Source organism: Mastigoproctus giganteus, chromosome 7 (assembly GCF_048544385.1).
Source record: "Mastigoproctus giganteus isolate SK-2022 chromosome 7, ASM4854438v1, whole genome shotgun sequence".
In the NCBI taxonomy this organism is placed as follows: Eukaryota; Metazoa; Arthropoda; class Arachnida; order Uropygi; family Thelyphonidae; genus Mastigoproctus; species Mastigoproctus giganteus.
This window is the reverse complement of record NC_143581.1, coordinates 14382735-14401759: the sequence shown is the minus strand read 5'-3', so window position 1 is coordinate 14401759 and position 19025 is coordinate 14382735. Positions and strand designations below refer to the sequence as shown.

At 36.3% G+C, this 19025-nt stretch overlaps 1 protein-coding gene across 1 annotated transcript in view; it reads left to right on the top strand.

The window, feature by feature from the left end:
- Positions 1 to 19025, top strand: part of LOC150082544 (E3 ubiquitin-protein ligase znrf2-like) — a 148144-nt gene that overhangs the window by 112528 nt on the left and 16591 nt on the right. Inside the window, exon 2 of the mRNA XM_090378680.1 lies at positions 16963 to 17058. Coding sequence (XP_090234806.1) covers positions 16963 to 17058 — 96 coding nt within the window. The remainder of the gene's footprint in view (positions 1 to 16962; positions 17059 to 19025) is intronic.

Genomic DNA, 19025 nt, shown 5'->3' with positions numbered 1-19025 from the left:
AGTTTTTCATTGATTTTGAGAGAATGCGGAACATAATTCGAACTGGTATTAGGCGCTTTAGTTTATATGCACGAAATACCTATTGTCTTCACCACGTCCGTCCGCATATAATAACTGGATTCGTAGTGGATGGATTTTCATAAAATTTTTAACATTTGGCCTTTTAAAACGATTTCGCAAGCCTTCCGAAATTTCATTGAAATCGGACCAATAGAAATCCGGCGATTATTATTGATTATTATTTTGTTTTTCCATACATATCACATAAGCTATCCATATACCATATACAGTGAAACTTCCCTTTAACGGACAGCCATGGGGAATGAAAATCTGTCCGTTAGAGAAGTGTCCGCTAACAAGAAGTCTAAGGGAGAAAAAAAAAAAGAAAGAAAGAAAAATCGTTAAACGTTTAATGTAAAATTAAATTAAATATATACAGATTTTGAACAATATTTTTGTAAATAATATACATACAATTGTGCTATGCATATGATGACTTTATCTTAAGAAAAATACATACAGTAATCACTTATTTTCTTCTGCACCTTCTTCCGGCTGATAATTTTGTTTTCAACATTTGTTTTGAGTGAAGAAACTATCGAAAATCCTTCAGTAAGATACTTCAGCGGCGAAAAACATTTTTAAACGATTGATTTGTATGAGCGCTTCTTCTATTTTCATCGGTGGTTCGTCGTTAATATGTTCTTCGACATAATGACCTCCTTCCATTTCTTCATCCTCATGAGGAACTTCTTGAAAAATATCGATGATAATGTCGTTGATATCTATAGCACCATCTTCTGTAGTGAGGTTCGAGTCTATACCTTTGTAGCCAGGGTCACTTTGTAGTGAAGTATCGTACATTATCAATAGATGTTGAAGTTCTTGTTCTTCTTGGTGCTCCACATTGCTGTTCACAACTTAAATTTTTGCGTTTGAGAAGCCAGACTTTACAAAACAGTTCACGACAGTTTGTTTTCTAATTGCGTTTACTGAAGAGGAAATCCATTGAATCGCATTTAGGATGCTGAGTTTCTTTGCAAGGTCACTCGCACATGTTACATCGTTCATGTTTGCAATGAGATGTCTTAAAACACGTTTTCTGTAGTGAAGTTTAAAATTTTTTATTATCCCTTGATCCAAGGGCTGACACTCTGGAGATGTGTTTGGTGGCAGAAAAACGATTTGAATGTTGGACAATTCAATGTGCGGGTGAGATGCAGCATTATCCATGAAAAGAATAATTTTTCTGTTTTGACGAATCATGTTTTTGGTTAAAGTGACTTATCCATTCGCTCATGATATCTCGTGTCATCCACGCTTTTTTATTAGACTTCCAGTCAACATTCAAAAGATTCAACTTTATGCCCTTGAAACAACGAGGATTTTGTGGTTTTCTTGTAACAAGAGGTTGTTCAAAGTCTCCCAACATATTTGTACACAATAGTACAGTCAAGCGTTCCTTAGAAATTTTTCCGCACTGGCACTTTTCGTTTTTTAGACTCATTGTTTTTTCAGGAAGAGCTTTAAAAAACAACCCTGTGATATCGTCACAGTTGTAAATATCCTTAGCTTCAAAATCACGACATAAATCTTCCAATTTGACGGTCCACTCTGTTACAATCCCAGTATCAACAGATCCACCTGCACCACTTACGGTTTTTCAAGAAATTTAATGCCGAGTTTTGAACTTGTCTAGCCATCCCACAGAAGCTTTTGAACTCATTTACTCCCATAGATTTCGCAACCTCCAAAGCCTTTTCCCTAATAATAGGCCCATTAATGGGAATTTTTTTTTTAGCACGTGCGCGCAAAACCACTCGTATGTAGCATTGTCAATTTGAAGTCCAACAGTTTTCGGGAATGATTTTTGAACCTGATTATTTCCGTGTTGTCAAAATTGTTTGAGCAGTTCATTCTTTTTCTTTAGGATGTCGCTTACCTGCGTCTTCTCGATTTTGAATTTTGCAGCGAGATTGCGAACACTATTTTTTTTTTTTATTTTTTTATTTTTTTGCCGATCATACGCATTAATGAGTTCAACTTTATCTTTTAAAGTTAAATGTTTACGAGAAGACATTGTGCACTTCACACGACACCGAACAAAACTGAAAAGACGAAAGGCCGACCATATTCCCCCACCCCTGTACACACCGAATTCATCAGAAGTTTTACACGTGCCTTAAAATTCTTGAAAAAGAGTTTAGAACCGCGACGTAAACCTTGATAAAATTCAGAAAATCGGAAATAGAAAATAAACACACGATTGAGGCAATACGTGGAAGAAACATTCCTAGAAAAAGGGATGTGAGCTCTCCCGCTGTCCGTTATGGGGAGATCAAATTAAGTGCTAATCTAAACGAAACAGTGCAGATTGCCTGTCCGCGTCCGTTACAGAGAATGTCCGCTAGACAGAAGCTGCAAACACCTTAAAACCAATGGAGGTGAGTTGGGGAATTTGAAAATGTCCGTTGTAGAGAGATGTCCGTTAGGAGAAGTTTCACTGCCGTGCAGTTGTTGGAGGAAAGAATGGGCAATATGAAAGATGCGCAGAAACGAAATGTGCTCAGCATAAAACGTGGACTAATGTTATCAGTGGATTTCCCCAGGGTTCGGTGCTGGGCCCATTGTTGTTTTTTGTATTTATGGGGAGATCAAATTAAGTGGGAGATACTGATGTTGATGAAGTTGGCAGGGTGGTTAATGACAGTAATAACGATGCTACTGCAACAAGATCTAGAAAAATTGGATAGTTGTGCTGAGAAATGGAAATTGAAGTTTAATGTTGAGAAATGCAAATTGCTGCACATGTAGAGCATTAATCCCAGATTAATGTACCAACTGTGTGGAATTCCACTAAGGGAAGTGGAAAATGAAAAAGACCTGGGAATAATTGTGCAGTCATATGTTTTCTCGAGTAGTGCTGACGGGTCAATGGGTTTTGTGATATATAGAAACTTTGTAAACAGGGATAACGAGGTAATTATTCCTTTGTACAAAACCATAGTTGGACCGCATTTTGAGTACTGTATACGTGTCTGGAGGCCTCATTTTACGAAGGATGTAGCGCTGCAACGCGTGCAAAGAAGGGCAACGAGATTGCTGAAGGGAACAAAAAGATAGGTTTTTACGAAGAAAGGCTTCACTTCTGCAAATTGGAGCGTTTGGAGACTAGGCACCTACTAGGAGATCTGACTGAATGATTGAGATGCTCAAGTCCTTAAATTGATTGAATAAGCTCAATGTTGGCGTTCTTCCTTTTGCTCAGCCTAACGCACATGAGGGGCATAAATTCAAGTTGAGGAAGGAAGGTTGCGGTATAGACGTGCGGAAGTTTGTCTTCAGTCAGATGGTTGATTGTTGGAGCAAACTCGTTGTGGAAGTGGGTGGTTTGAATAATTCAAGGAAGAACTAGACAAATTCTTGGAGGGAGTGGATAGTGTTTTTTTTTTTTTTGCCGATGTTTGGCAAAAACATCGGCAAACCTACTTGTTACCATATTTATGATAATAATTCTAATTCGTTTTCATTTTTAAAGCTTAGCTTTTAAATAATAGTGCTTGTTTGTCTGTCTTTTCGTGAGTTTTCGAAATATTGTTTATGCAGTAATATTTTTGATTTCTGGTTTTCCTTCGTGGGATTTTGCAAATCTTTGCAAGTTCAAATATTTTGAGAAACTACTATCACTGAACAAATTTGTTCACGGTTATCGACTTACAAGAAAGGTTCCTTCTATCGAGAATAAACTTTTCGGCTATTTGAACAGAGTACAGCTATCTCTACACGAGGCATTTATCTCCCACCTTTTCCATGTTATTGTCCCCAAGGAGTGGGTGAAAGTATACTGAGGATTTTTTTTTTTTTTTTTTTTTTTCTGTGTGTGAAATCTTTGGATAGCAGCTTTGTGATCAACTAGCTGGTTTTAGCCCCAGGGATTACCTTTTGTACAACTTTCAGTAAGCTAGCGTGACCACTTTAAGCTATCGTCTTGCATTTCCTGCCTGCTTATCTAACTTTCCTAAGAGCTATTTTATTGCCTTTACCTTAAGGGACCAAGTACGCCGTTGGTGTGACCATATTTAAGAACATTCCCTACAGCTGTTTAAAAGTTCTGGGTTTTTTTTTTTTTTTTTTTTTTTTTTGGCTTCACATTAGTCGTGACCTTTAACAAATTGCGTTTTGAAACTTCTTTAATTTATAATGTAGTAAATTAAATCTATAAGCCCTTCTACAAACAAGAGATTAATAAAGTTTTGGGACTGTAAAAGAAAAGTATATAACACTAATTCCGACGTGATTAATTTTGTAAGTTCTCCATCTGGTGGTGAATTTTGTATAATTTCACAAGTGTTCACGCAGCCAATTAAAAATTGCTAGGCATTGCTGAATAGTCTGACAGGACAAAATAAATGCCGAGTTTTTTTTTTTTTCTCAAAAAAAAAAAAAAAAAGTTCATTATGGTAAGTAGCTTGTCTCTTAAGCCTTGCTGGCTGCACTTTTCTGGATAAAATATACATCACATTAGTTCGAAAAGGTAGAAACGGTAAACATGAAACTAGAGTATTTTCTTTGGTGATTTAATTCTTTATTTTGAAAATAAGGCCTTAGGGGCCCATTCAGGAATCACACAAGGAGGGAAGGAAAGGTGGCTGATAAAATGGTAGGTTATCTTATTGGTGGAAAGGAGGCAGACATATCACTTAACTTTTTTTTTTTTTTTTTTTTTTTTTTTTTTTTTTAATATGTGTTCTCGTTATACGAAGTGTGACAGTAAAGTTTCAAGACTGGTGCAATAAAAAGAACACAAAGTTGAAGGAGCTCAAAAAACATTTTATTTTTATTCAAAGTAAACCAACACCTGGTCGACTGCACTTATTACACCATTCTACATATTTCTGAAAGAGTCCGCGATGGGCCCAAAGAGATGATGTTCAGTTAAGCGGTTTCGTTTTTCATGTCCTTATCATCCTGAAATCTCCTTCCTTTTGGAGCAATTTTCACCTTGGGAAAGAAAAAGTTTGCTAGTGCTAGATTAGGAGAGCAGGGTGGTTGATTTGATCTGTACAATGCCATCTTTCATCAAAAATGTCTTCACAGCAAGTGCAGAATGGGCTGGGGCATTGTCGTGCAACAGGAACAAGCTCTTTTTTTTTTTTTTTTTTTTTCTTCTAGAAATTGTGGCCTCGACCGGGATATGCGCTGTAATAGTCTTTGAAGCGCCCGTAGAACTCGGCATTGACTCTCCACTTCTGGTACAAATTTCTTGTGAATCACACACATTTGTCGAACAACAATCAGTATCGCCCCAGACTTCTGTAAACGAAACTTTTTGGGCCTTGGTAATGACTTTGAAGCCCACTGCAATCTCTAACGCTTAGTCTCTGGGTCGTACTGAAACACCAACACTCATCTCCAGTGACAGTGCAGTGGAGGAAATTAGGATTGTCTTTACAAGGCTGGATGAAGTCTTCGCATAATGGCATGCTTCATTGCTTCTGCTCATCCGTGAGGGTGTACCACACAAATTTTGCATAGACCTTTCTTTTCCCTAAATCTTCATGTAGAATTTGACGATTCGTCTCCCTGCTCATATCCAACTCATCAGCCATCATTCTGAGGGTAAAACGACGATTTCTTTCCACAATTTCCCGAGCCGACCGGGCTAGCCGGGTGGGTAAAGTGCCTGCCTGGCAACCCAAAGGTCGTGGGTTCGAATCCCGCCTCGGGCTTGGATCAAAGTACTGCAAAAAACCTTGGGAGGTGCACCATGGCCACAGAAGCCGATGCGCCAACAACTACCAAAGGGGAAAAAAAAAAAAAAAAAAAAACAATTTCCCGAACTTTTCCAACTCTCTCTTTATTTCGGGAGGTTGATAGATGCCCACTCTTTGTTTATCGCGAACATTCTTATGTCTGTCTTTGAACTGCTTATACCATTCAAACACACTGCTACCATTGCAGATTTGCAGTTTAAAGCTAAATTTGATATTCGTTCGTTGCTCCATTGCAAAATCGTGACAGGGAACGTTAACGCTACTAACGAAACTGTTGTTACTTGCAACCTGTCAGCCTAGTGGACAATGTCTTTACCAACATCTGTTGGAGGAAGGTTGAACTACAAACTTTATTTTCAAATTCATCGAACATGACCGCAACAGCTAATCCAGGAACTGTATTGTCACACTTCGTTTATATGCATACGTGCCTATTTTCTTCACCATGTTTATCCGTCCGCATGTAAATAACTTGACTCCCAGTGGACAGAGTTTTGTGAAATACTGTATTATGTTTGAGTCTTTTAGAAAGATTTGTCGAGCCATTTCAAATTTAATTAAAATTGGACAAACGGAAATAACACTTATTTTTCTCCTTGTTTATTTATTCATGCATACTACATGTATCCATATATACAGAAATCTATACTGTAACTGAACTGGTTTTCAAAATTGTATATTTAATTAAAATCGGACCAATCTGGCAATTATTATTTATTTATTTATTTTTATTCTTTGACCCCCCATACATATCATGCAAGCTAACCACATTGTATATTGTAGCTGAAGCACTGGATATTCCAGTATGTTTTGTTGTCTGATTGGACGAAAGAATGGACAAGATGGCGGATGTGCAGAAACCAAATGTCTCGATTCCCACATATCACTTGTTGCTTTTAACGAGCTCGTTATTTTTGTTATCGATTTACAAAATATATATACATATGCACACCATAAATTATAGTAAGTGTTTTGAGTTAATTTTTGTTTTTTTTAATCTATTAGGAAAAGTCAAATCGAATACCAGATTTTTAGCATATTCTCATAATTTTGTGAAAGATTTTAGAATCTTTTCCATTTCAGTAGCGTCCTCCCCCCTCCCAAGTTAATCTTACAGCAATCTAAATCCGTTTCCGATGCTCAAGCAGGAAAACTCAGATCAATACCAAGTTTTCAGTGTATACTTAGTTGGTCTGTGGAAAGCTTTGAACACCAGTTGCGATTCCATAGCAACTTAGCCTCCCCCCTCCCTTTCCCACAGAAATTATTATATACAAATGAAATAAATGTACAAGACTTTTTGAAAAATTCATGACCTGAATATGAAGGGTTTACTTGAGGAAAAACAACGTGTAACTTTTCAACATAGTTGAAAAGTCTCCTTTAGAGTCGATACTTTTGCCACCGATTCTGCAATGCATTGATTCTAGCTGTGAAGTAAGTTTTCTCTTGGGCCCCAAGAATGCATTCACTACAGCAATGACATCACTGGAGGTGGCAAAATGGATGCCAACCAGAGATTTTTTTTAAATTAGGAAATAAGTGAAAATTTGATGGTGCTAGATCTAATGAATGTGAGTGATGGTACAAGATTTCAAAGCCATACCTATATAGTGCAGTCATGGTAATGACAGAATTGTGAGCAGGTGCGTTATCCTGGTGGAAGAAGACTCACGTGCCGAGTTTTTCTAGCGTTTGTCTTTGATGTTTTCACGCAAATGTCCCAAATTCTGCGTAATATGCTATTTGAGTGTCTGGTTTCTAAAGGTAATCCACTAGCAAAACTCCATCAGAATCCCCCCCCCCAAACCAATGGTATCACCTTTTTTAGCAGGTGATACCACCCACGTATCACCCTTGGTCACATGCCTTGCAAGGAAATTTGCTGGAGCTACTTGAAAACGATGCACTTGACTTTACAACCCTTGTGCACTTTTAGGACCCGTCGTGCTGGCACTGTTTTCATAGCGAGAACCTCTTATGTGGTGTACACGTTCAGATGATATGCTCAAGACGTTGGCAGTGTACAGAACTACGATTCGTCGATCACTCATCAGATCATGCACACTGTCAAAAACTTCTAGAGTGATGGGCGTTGCAGGTCTTCCACAGCGTGGGTCATCTTTCAGGCTTTCCCTCCCTCATTTGAATTTTGCTGCCCCCTTCTTTACCATGGAATAGAAAGGGGGGGGTCTTCCCCCAATGTTTTAACTCTATCCTCATGAATTGCCTTTGGCGATTTTTTTTTTTTTTTATTTTTCCAAATATTGGATGGGTGCACGGTGACTGATTTTTGTCCATCTTTCTTCATTCTTACAACTTTGTTGACTTCAGGAGCTGTAATTTAAAAAAAAAAAAAATACGTTATTTAAACTGCATGAAACTTGGTGGATTACTGTTTGAAGTACATAAATTTTTTTAAGTGTACCACTAGCCTTTGATTTCCAGGCCAAGAACTTTTCATACCTTCCTGCTACATAAATGAAAGTATGTTTTGGGCAGTGCTTTGAAGAAAATGTCGGGTCTACATACAATTTTCAGCATGTTTTTTAAGTTCCTAGAGAATTTTTTAGTCCACTACCATAGCTCTGAAATTCCCTCTCCCCCCTCAAGTAATCATTTTGATAAATTTGGAGTAGCAACTTGGATAATTTTCAAAATTTCTTGTTGATATATTTAACCTATATCATACGCGCACCGATTAATTCCTACTCCTAACCCCTATCTACTGTTTAAAAAAAAAAAAAAAAAAAAAAAACGCAAATCCCACTTCGTAGCTATCCATCGTGATATTTTGGTAAACTATTCTTGAATATAGTACTGTAGTTTTTAACCCCTAACGTTCGTCCTTTGAAAGTTGAACGCTCTTTAAATGACCATTAAAAGAGCGTTGACGTACATTGTCAAAAGAATGATGGCTTTCAGTACAGCAGATCAAGCGCAGTGCATTTTCTTTTTTGACCGAAGGTCGCGTTGCGACCTCTGATTGGTCAAAAAAGGAAACTGCTCGGGGTAAGTTTAAATCCCTTACGAAATATAATTGCTATCCATAACGAATGATGGTGAGGAAATTTCACGATTTCCTCGTGAAATTTCGGCACAGATGGACAACGACGGTTTCATCAACCATTTGGTCTTCAGATTTTAACAAAATACAGTGAAACTTGTAAATCCGAGATTCAGAGGCGCCGGATTTTAGAGCAGTATACCTAGTGGCTGAGCAGTTTTGGTGAAGCACTTTTCAATGAATATTAAGCACTAACAGCTGAACTTGATTATAAATGTTTACATCTGTAAACACTTATAATCACTAAAATGTAGTGCTAGTGATTACAAATGTAAATAACAGTTCAGTTTGTTAAATGTAAACATCACAGTATAACCAAGTCAATAATGCTAATTTTATGCTCGTCTAAGTCGGTATGAGAAGTTTATAATTGTGTCTTATGTAAGGCTGCCCCTAGACGTTAGTTCATCTCCGCCATGGTTAAAATTTTAAAATTTTCTGTTTATACTCCTAGACGACCAAACGGTCAGTGGAGTTTATAAGATAGACAGAATACAAGAAACAGCACCGTATTCAGCAGTCACGGTCTTTAATCACCCCCCCCCCCGTCACTCATGGCACGTGTGCTAATGCACCCGTCTGCTTGACCACTCGGCTACGGCAGCTGACCAACTTTCAATATACAGAACTCTGTACAATGGCCAGAAATTATTGTAGTGCTATATTTGCGTAGTATGTTTGTTGTTTAGTTGTTTCTATCCGCTTAGCTTACCAGCGATCACCAGTAAGGCTGCTCTCAGTATCCGTCCAATCCACGAGGAGGCGGGCCTAACTATACACGTACTAAACTAAATGTAATAATACTAGCATTCATAGGAAGAGCGCAAGTCGTATGGATGCAGCAGTCTCCTATAATCACATACAGTGGTGAAGACCACAAACAATCCCGCATCCACTGGTATTAGTGGATGCCAGCAGTTCCTGTGCCCAGGAAGCCCAAATCTCTTCCAAAAAGCTGTTTATGGGAGACATTAACCATAAATTTAATTGAGGATGCATTTATCCCGCTGTTTTAACGGGACTCCAGGCTGATCACCAGATCAGGCAAGCGCTGTATGATCAACCACAACTGTAACTTGTAATGGCAGTTCGCTTTAAGTTTACTGAATAAGGGATAGCACTAAACAAGAGAAATGTCACTTTTTTTTCCTTTTTTTTAATTTATTGCATTCTTAATATTTCAAGATTGTAAAATGTACCGGATTTTGCATTTCCTATATTAAAATCTTGAGAAACAAAAATTCATATTTTTATGCGTGACAAATACACAAAAACGAACATGTTTTTTACTCTGTTACACGAATGTGTACGATCTACTTTTCTTCATTAAAAAAAAAAAAAAAATCAGATATCACTGAAGATGACCCAGATCGCAATAAGAAGAAACAACTCATTTCTCTTTTCATATCGGTCAGTTTCTGGATATGATTTAGCCTATTCGTTTTATCTAGGCTGTATCCTGATTTTTATCATAATATACACAAATCACAAGTAAAAATTTAGTTATATTTGCCCTGTTTTGTAAAAACAGGAACGGCTAGCCGTTCAAAATATTGTTTATCGTTTGTATTGTTTGCTACCCGATAACCTAATAATGATTTGTCTCCCTCAAGTTATCATTAGTGTACATCTACACTTTCAAGTCTGTTGTCAAGGTGACCAAGTACCGCTTTCTCTTCGGAAAATTCTTCGTGCTTCGGGTGTGGCATTCAGATTTTTCTCTGACTTGTTGCAGGGTTACTTAACTGCATACCTAAAGCACAGTAATTATACTTGACGTGGACGAAATTTATACCGCATTTTGTCGAACTTATTATTATTATTTTTAATATTTTCCATATATGAAATAGAAAGTTCTCATTAAAACGCTATGATCATATAATGAGGATTTCAAAAGGAGGGCGGTCTATAGTTTGGTATCCCCCCCCCCATATACATGCAAATTAACGATTTTTTGCAGATTAAACATTATTAATTATTAGGGAATGTATAGTCTGTTCAGTTTTGTTTTCACTATTTTCTATGCTCGTTTGTTCATCTCCCAATTTCTTCAACTTTTTAAACAAATTAAATTGGAGTAATGAAAAAATATCAAAAATATATGCCTTTTTCATTTCATTAATATAACAGAAAAACGTATTAGTTGTCAATAACTGACAACAGTCTATACCATGATACATATACATAGTAACTTGTGCCCCAAAATTTAAACAACAAAAAAAAAAAAACTGGACATTATTAATATTGTTATTTGATTTAGATAATTATTATTACTATGATTATAATCATAGTAGTAATATTTGAAAAATAAATTCAATTATTCCTAATATTTTTTTCTGTTTGGCATCTATAACCAGGACCATATTTATCATACTACAGGTATGTTGCTGATAAATTCAACAATGTCTATGAAGGGAAGTTAAATTTCTAACCTCTTGTAGAAGGAATGCTGGAGTTATGAAAACCAATTTTTTTCCCAACACAGTCCCTTCTTAAGGCAGCACACTTTCTGACAAGGTCCTCTAGTTTTCATAACCTACACAAATAAAAGTCAGAGCATTTTGACTGCATGCATTATAGCATTATCATTGCTGAATTTTTGTCCTTTTGGGTCCTCTTTGAGATTTGGAAATAGAAAATAGTCAGGTGGAGCCAAGTCTGGTGAATAGGGTGGATGCTGTAATAGCTCAAACAGACAGTCACACAGTGCCTTGAGATTTCTGTAAAGAAATCTCAGTGGATTAGAATAATCCTCCACATTGAGGATGGCACCTTGTTCCAGAAAATCATCCATGATTACTCCTTCTGCACTTAAACTTTGAGTACATTTATAAGGAAAAGCTGTTTGCTTTAATCTCCTTTGGAATTTGAACCCTGATGTCTCAAAACAAAGAAGGCAAACTCACTTTCCTCCATGACAGTGTAGTACGAGGGTGGTTCAATAAAGAATCGCCCTCACCTATTTCCACATATCGCAGAGTCATGATATTTTGTGTGTAGCATCATACATATCTCTGTACTAAAGGTGTATTTTGTACTAAACTATACTAAATTTCAGCCCTGTGTCTTAATTTGTTTTTATCTTAGAGCTGAACGTGTGACGAAGTAGCATCATGGACAAAGTTTAAGCCAGAGCTGTAATCCAGTATCCGTTCTTGAAAGGGAAATCTAAAGAAATCCACAAGTAGATGACTGCTGTTTATAAGGATGAAGCCCCAACCTATGGCATTGTGAAGCACTGGCATAGACAGTTTAGGTGTGGTCGGACATTGGTAGAATCTGAGCTCATTCCAGGTCGTCCCCATTCAGCCATTGATGACAGCACAATCAGAAAAGTGGAGTCGTTAATCATGGTAGATCGCCGGATATCTGTTCATGAATTGGAAGGAAGTGGAGGGGGTGAAGATTAGTGTGGGCTCTGTTGAAACAGTCCTTCATGACCAACTCCATTTATGGAAATTGAGTGCAAGATGGTTTCCAGAAGGCTGATTCACAACAGAAATCACGAGTTGTTAGCCCTGTGCCAAAAAAAACGAGGAAGACTTTTTTACTCTCGTCTAATCATTCAGGATGAAAGTTGGATCACCATTTTGACCCTGAAAGTAAAAAGCAGTCCATGGAATGGTGACATTATGGTTCCCCACCCACCAAGACGGCAAGGGTCCAAGCGTCAGCAGGAAAGGTCTTGCTGACAGTGTTTTGGGATGAGAAAGCCATAATAATGACTGATTACCTGCTGAACGGTAGAACAATTACAGGTGCCTATTATGCCAACTTACTCACAAAATTACGGGAGGAAATCAAAACAGGTAGGTGTGGCATGCTGTCTAAAGATGTGAAAATGCTTCAAGACAATGTCCCAGTTCACACTTCTGAAATTGCAACAACACAAGCGGCCACTTGTGGATACGAAATACTGCCCCATCCAGCCTACTCACCCGATCTTGCACCATCGGACTTCTTGTTTCCTTCCCTCAAATCATTTCTTCGGGGATCCACTTCCTTGACGATGAGACACTGATTTCTGCAACAGAGTCATGGTTCAAAGACCAACCTCACCACTTCTACAAAAACGGTATCCATAGCCTCATCCATAGATGGAAAAAATGTGTAAATCTGCACAGTGGCTATATAGAGAAGGGCTAAAACAAGAATCAACAGGCTAGCACATCTGCAGCTAAGTCAGGGCAATTCTTTATTGAATCACCCTCGTAGTTTTACCATTTGTCACTCATTTGCAGGTCTCGTTTCCCCTTAAAGGGTTATTCCCTCTCCCTTCAGTTATTTTCCCATCTGTACATGTACCCATTGCATAAACCCATTCATTTTTGTATTAATTCTTAAGTACATGATTTTACATTTTCTTTTATTCCAGGTCAGCATTCAGTTTGCACTTTGTTTCCTGAGTGACAGGCAACAGTGATTAGAACATCCCACAGCCTTTGGATAAAATATACTTGGAACAAATAATCTTTAAAAGTGCACTTTTTTTTCCCCCCCTGTTTTCTGGCACTTGCAACATGCACTTAATGACCATTCCAGTAACTAATGGAAGAGATGAATGTCTCAGCAGATTCAAGATTGTTTCAGTGCTGTTCTGCTGATTTTGCACACTTTGTTGGTTAATAGTTGCAATAGCCAGGCAGAAATGTTTTGCTGGCATTTGTAATTAACTTTTGGTGTGTGCCCTGATGTTTCAGCAATTAATACACTTATTTTCTAGAATATATTTAAATTACTGTATTTTCCAGACCATAAAATGCACTTGGTAAATGTTGCTCAAAATTCCCATGTCTTATGATATGAAGGTATATGAGGTATAAGCAGTGATGTTTTTATTTCTAGCTATAGCTAGAGAAAGTATGTCCAAAACATTCAGGTGGACTTCTGAAAAAGCCAGCTTTTTTATATATATATTAGTGTACCATTTCCAAGCATTCATAATGCTGAATTGAACAGAGGTAGCTGTAATTGCAGTGGTGATTGGGGGGGGGGGGTCTTAGCCAGCAGCCATTAGACATCTCAATTAACAAACTTTTTAAACGATTCGTACATGAAGCCAACTGGGTAGAGGTGCCAAATTGCAGTATGTTCCCAACAGGACAAATTAAGCAGCCAACAATTTCACAAAGTGTGCAAGTTAGTGAAATGCAAGACAGCCTATCTCTAAAAAATTTGGAATCGGTAGTGCTTTTAATATAACCAAAGACGTTACACTCTTTCAAGAATGTAAACATTCAGTCCATATTAGGAAAGACTAGTATAAAAGTAGGAACAGTCAGTTTGTAGCTTGTTATAATGCATAAAAGCTTTGTTCTACACTGAAAATTTGTTTAATAAGCACTATTGAATCTGTTTTTCAAATATATGCAGTGAAATATTTTTTCTCCAAATTTATGTTCTAAAGTGTGGGTGGAACTTGAGATCCCATGCATCTTATCATCCAGAAAATACAGTAATTATTTAATCTTGTGCTGAAAGATGCCAGTAGTTTCGGAGACCCACAGTATTCTTGGTTCAGGTTCTCTCCCCCTCCCATATTTAATGATCATTCCATGTTCCTATGCTGGTATCTTTCATAGTAGCTTAGCTTGCACAATACATCAGCCATATGATTCGTATGGAGAGCTCAAAGTGCAGTTTTCCTCTCTAATTGGCAGGGGCTCTTTAGGTTTTTCACTTGGGTTAGCCAGTCTCAGGCAAAAGGTGCAGGGTTTTCTACCTGTGCAGTATTCAAATCAGACTGTGAACATGCATGTCATACAGCCAAAAGACATGCATATTAGGTTTAATCATGTAATATGTGAGTGGGGGGGGGTACAGATGAATACAAAAGGAAGCAAAACACCACTTCTACCCAAAGTTGCATCTTTGCAGTAATTATGTCATAGATTGAACCAATCTGATGTCCAGGTTTCAGTGTCTCCTATTTTAGGTTTATTTATTAACTAATATTATTTTGTTCTCATGTTTAGGATTACTTAGGATTATTTCATTTTCAAGTATTTAGTTATTCTGGTTTCTGTAGAATATTAAGGTTCCTGTATTAGGATTATTTCCTATTCCAAGTTTTCTTGCTCGATTGGTTATTCAGATTCCACATGTCTTCATTACAGGTTGTTTAATTGTTTATTATTATTTATTTTTTTTATAATAGTTTTTTGTTTACCAACTCTTCTGATTAAAGTTATCATTAAGAGGACATGTGCAGGAATATCATTTAAATTTTCCATTTTACAGACTTTTGTACCTTGTGGATATACTAGCTGTAGAGGAGACAAGTCTCAGCAAGTGCATTATGTTAAAATATGTGCATTAGAAAAATAAAGTAAATACTGAAGGAATTTTTAGTGAAATACTGAATAACTACAGAGTGACTTAAGTATATTTAATCATTATAACTCAGAAATCATTAAAGCAACCCAAAACTTGCACAACTCTGTTAGCAGGGTTTTTGATATTAATATAAGTTTAGTTTCACTGCCATCAAACATTTAGGAAATTTTTCAGTGATTTTTCTGAACATTTCCATTGTCACTAGGATTGCACACAGTTAGTTTGCTTAATAGCACTGTTTTTGTGAGCTCTCCAGTAAGATGATTTCATATCTGATAAATAAAAGCCATTGTTAATGAAAGCTTAAAAATTCTGGTGACATCATTCTGTCTTTCTGTTGCCTTTCATAATGATGCCAAGCTTTTTGATGATTTGCAAAGAGATATGTTTGCTGTTTTTAGCTGAGAAACTTTCATTGCATCTATAAGCAGGTCAGCTTTTTGGTGCTTGTACTGAAAAGCCATTTTGCTAATGCATGGTACTGTTTCTTAGCTGATTGCTCTTTATTAGCTTTCCCAGTTGCTGATGAGGATTTTGAATCTTTCATTGGTTATTGTTGGAACAACATTTTACATTTTGCTTGAGGCCTAATTTTGGACAGTTCAGTTCAAACAAATCACTGAATTGTTTTCTGAATGGTGTTTCTCCCAACATTTGAGCCTCTGATATCTTGCACTGACGCATTCCTAACTTGAGCAGGTGGATGACATTGCATATGTCAAACACATTTAAAACCAAACCAGTAACAAAATACAGTATCGTTTAAAATTTAAGTTATACTCATCAAAACTTTATAAGATTCATTCTCATAAAATTTATAAATATATTAATAGTATCAGGACATGCATCCTGATAATTTTAATATAGCAAGAGTTGCTGTATTAAAATTTGCAAGCCAAAGTTGGTATAGCGGGTCAGTATTACTATTATTAAAGGAAGCCTGAAGCTTATGCTGCTGCAGCAGCCAGTCTGAGAGAGAGAGAGAGAGAGAGAGAGAGAGAGAGAGAGAGAGAGAGAGAGAGAGAGAGAGAGAGAGAGAGAGTGAATGAATGAATGAATGAATGAATTCCTACGTGCATTATTTTCACAATGAATTTCTGCATTGATATTTCATGACTTGAAATAAACATCACCTTATGGCAAAAAAAAAAAAAAAAAACATTATCGGCATTTGTTTTGTAGTACCAATGATAATTATTCTGACAGTAATCATGCATAGTTGCGACATAATTTTAACATATTGGTAGTTTACTAGAACAGTTGGGATCCTTTCTTTGGTTAAACTTACAAATACCCATGATTATTCTGAGATGTTTTTTTGTAGCCTTGATATTAGAATATTTGGTCAAATTTTGTCTTTGTATTGCATAACTTCACTTTTTATTTAATTTTCAAAATTTGGATAGTATTCAAAATTGTGTATGTTAATTGCATCTATTGAGTGCATTCTGTGTTAAGATAGGCCTGCAGGTAACCACATTCAGGCACGAGTCCTTCAGGGCAACAAAATGAATAGTATCAACAGGATTTTTCCATGTAGTGGGGAGGTGCGGCATTTTCTTGTTTGTATTCAGGCACTTAATTGCCTGGCCTTGACATGGGTATGATTAATCCATGATAAATATTCATCTGTTAGTTCACAGTGATACTGTAGTAAATCTAAAAGTTTTTCTTGTTGATTATAATCTCTAAGATATTTAATTATATAGTATAATGATATTATTTTTATTTTTTATTTGATGCCTGTTTCATATATTCTCTCCCTCTCTCTCTCTCTCCCCCCAGGAATAAAATGTCCAGTTTGTTCCAAGTTTGTGCCACCAGATGATGTGGAATGCCACTTGGTTATGTGTCTTACCAAGCCTAGAATAAGTTATAATGGTATGTAATATAGATAATGTATATAGTATATTTGATAACATACGAGTAATTCAGAATGTCACAAGAAGTTGGTGCACAAAATGTTACTTCCCTCGAGCTTTTACCATGGGTTAGCATCACGGGGAAGATGATTTTCAAAAAACAGAATATTACTTGCCATGGACAAAATCTCACAGGCATTTTATTAAGATTACAATAAAATGCATGATATTTTTATAATAATTAAATTACTTTAATCCTTTTAAAGTAATAGCTTAGCTTAATATAATAGTTACTAATATGATTGCTCTGTTTTATTGTATTTATTTATTTATCCCTATATACCTCTTCATCGTTTCAGAACTATTTTAACCAGACCTGAATAATATGCAATAACATTTTTACATTTATTAGTGGTTTAACATAATTAATTGAATTAAATTTCTCTATATTCAGTATTTAAAAGTAACAGAACCATCAATGAAACATTTCAGAATAAGAATCATTTTGCTACAGCAACATATATAGCATTATATTTTCAATAAGGGCCATTGAAAATCTGGAAAATTTCAAATCATTCAAAGTCCACTGATTGTAAATCTGTGGCATTTATCATCCAAAATCATTTTAAGGGCAAAGAACAATTTTTACACATCAACAGAGATAACTGAATTTATAAGTTAGAGCTTCTACTTGAAGTGAAACTTCCTGTTCATTATCATTAACAAAGTTGTCTATCTTTCCCTAAAATATGAAATCTAGATTTCTTTTTTAAAACATTGTTTTGTTATCAAGTTTCTAACTGAACTTCCTCTACCTTTTCAATTGCACTCTGCTCAGAGAAAGTCCCCCATGCTTCAAGTTCAGTTATAGAATTAGGTAACCGAGCAAAATGAGCCTCAAAAAACAGAAATTGTTTTATAATCAACAAATCAGAAACAACTGTTTGTGGCATCTGCAATATTTAAAGCATCAAAAAAAAATTTTTTTATTATAAATAGAATCCAAGTTTTTGGCATAAAATAATGCTACACATAACCATGTTTCCTGCCTTGTAAAAATAGGCTCTAGTGGAAGAGTAATGTCAAGTTGCATGCTTTTGTAAATAGATCTTCATAAAAGGCCCTACATGCTTAGGGCTTGTTATGCCTCTTCTTCAGATACATGGTTTGTTACATATTCAAAGAATGTATCTTCATCCAAAGTCAAATAGCACAAGAATTAAAGCAATACACCTTTGACATATTTTCCCAGTTTATAAGTTAGAATTGTTTATTTGTTATTCGGTTTTTAGGAGCATTAGCAACTAAGGCCATATTGCTCCGGGATATGCGGTGGTCATTCCCTGACCTTTCCGCATCCTCCACATTTGGTGATGACGGGCTCGAACCCCAGTCTAATCAAGAAGCGTGTGCTACACACTGCTGCTCCTTCCCACCTGGCTACGGAGGCGCCCAGAATTGTTTATAAGTTAGAGCTTCTACTTGAAGTATTGTGATATTCTTGATGATTTGAAATTGTGTTTCAGAGTGCAATGTCTGAAAACCTAATGAGATTAACAAAGTATGCTACTCATATTCATGTTATATGCAAATGCATATAATCTGATAACAGTGCTGTTAACAGACTTTACTTTCATGATGAGTATCATTAACTTTACACACTATCAGGTAACCTTTTGAAAATTTGTTTGTACTTACTTTACTTCAAATCTCTTAAGTGTTGACAGTGATTAACTGCAGCTTCAAGAACTACAGTATTTGTATATTTCTAATCCCCCCTCTTTCTCTAACACACACACACACACACACACACACACACACACTTTTTTTTTTATCCAAAACAAATGTACATGATACATAAGCAGTCGTATACAGTAAGAGTTATATCTGGTACTAAAGGATTACCAAATGTTAAATCATTATATCTAATGTGTACCTGGCAAACTCATGGACAGACCTAATCATTTAATTAGTCACTTGATATCC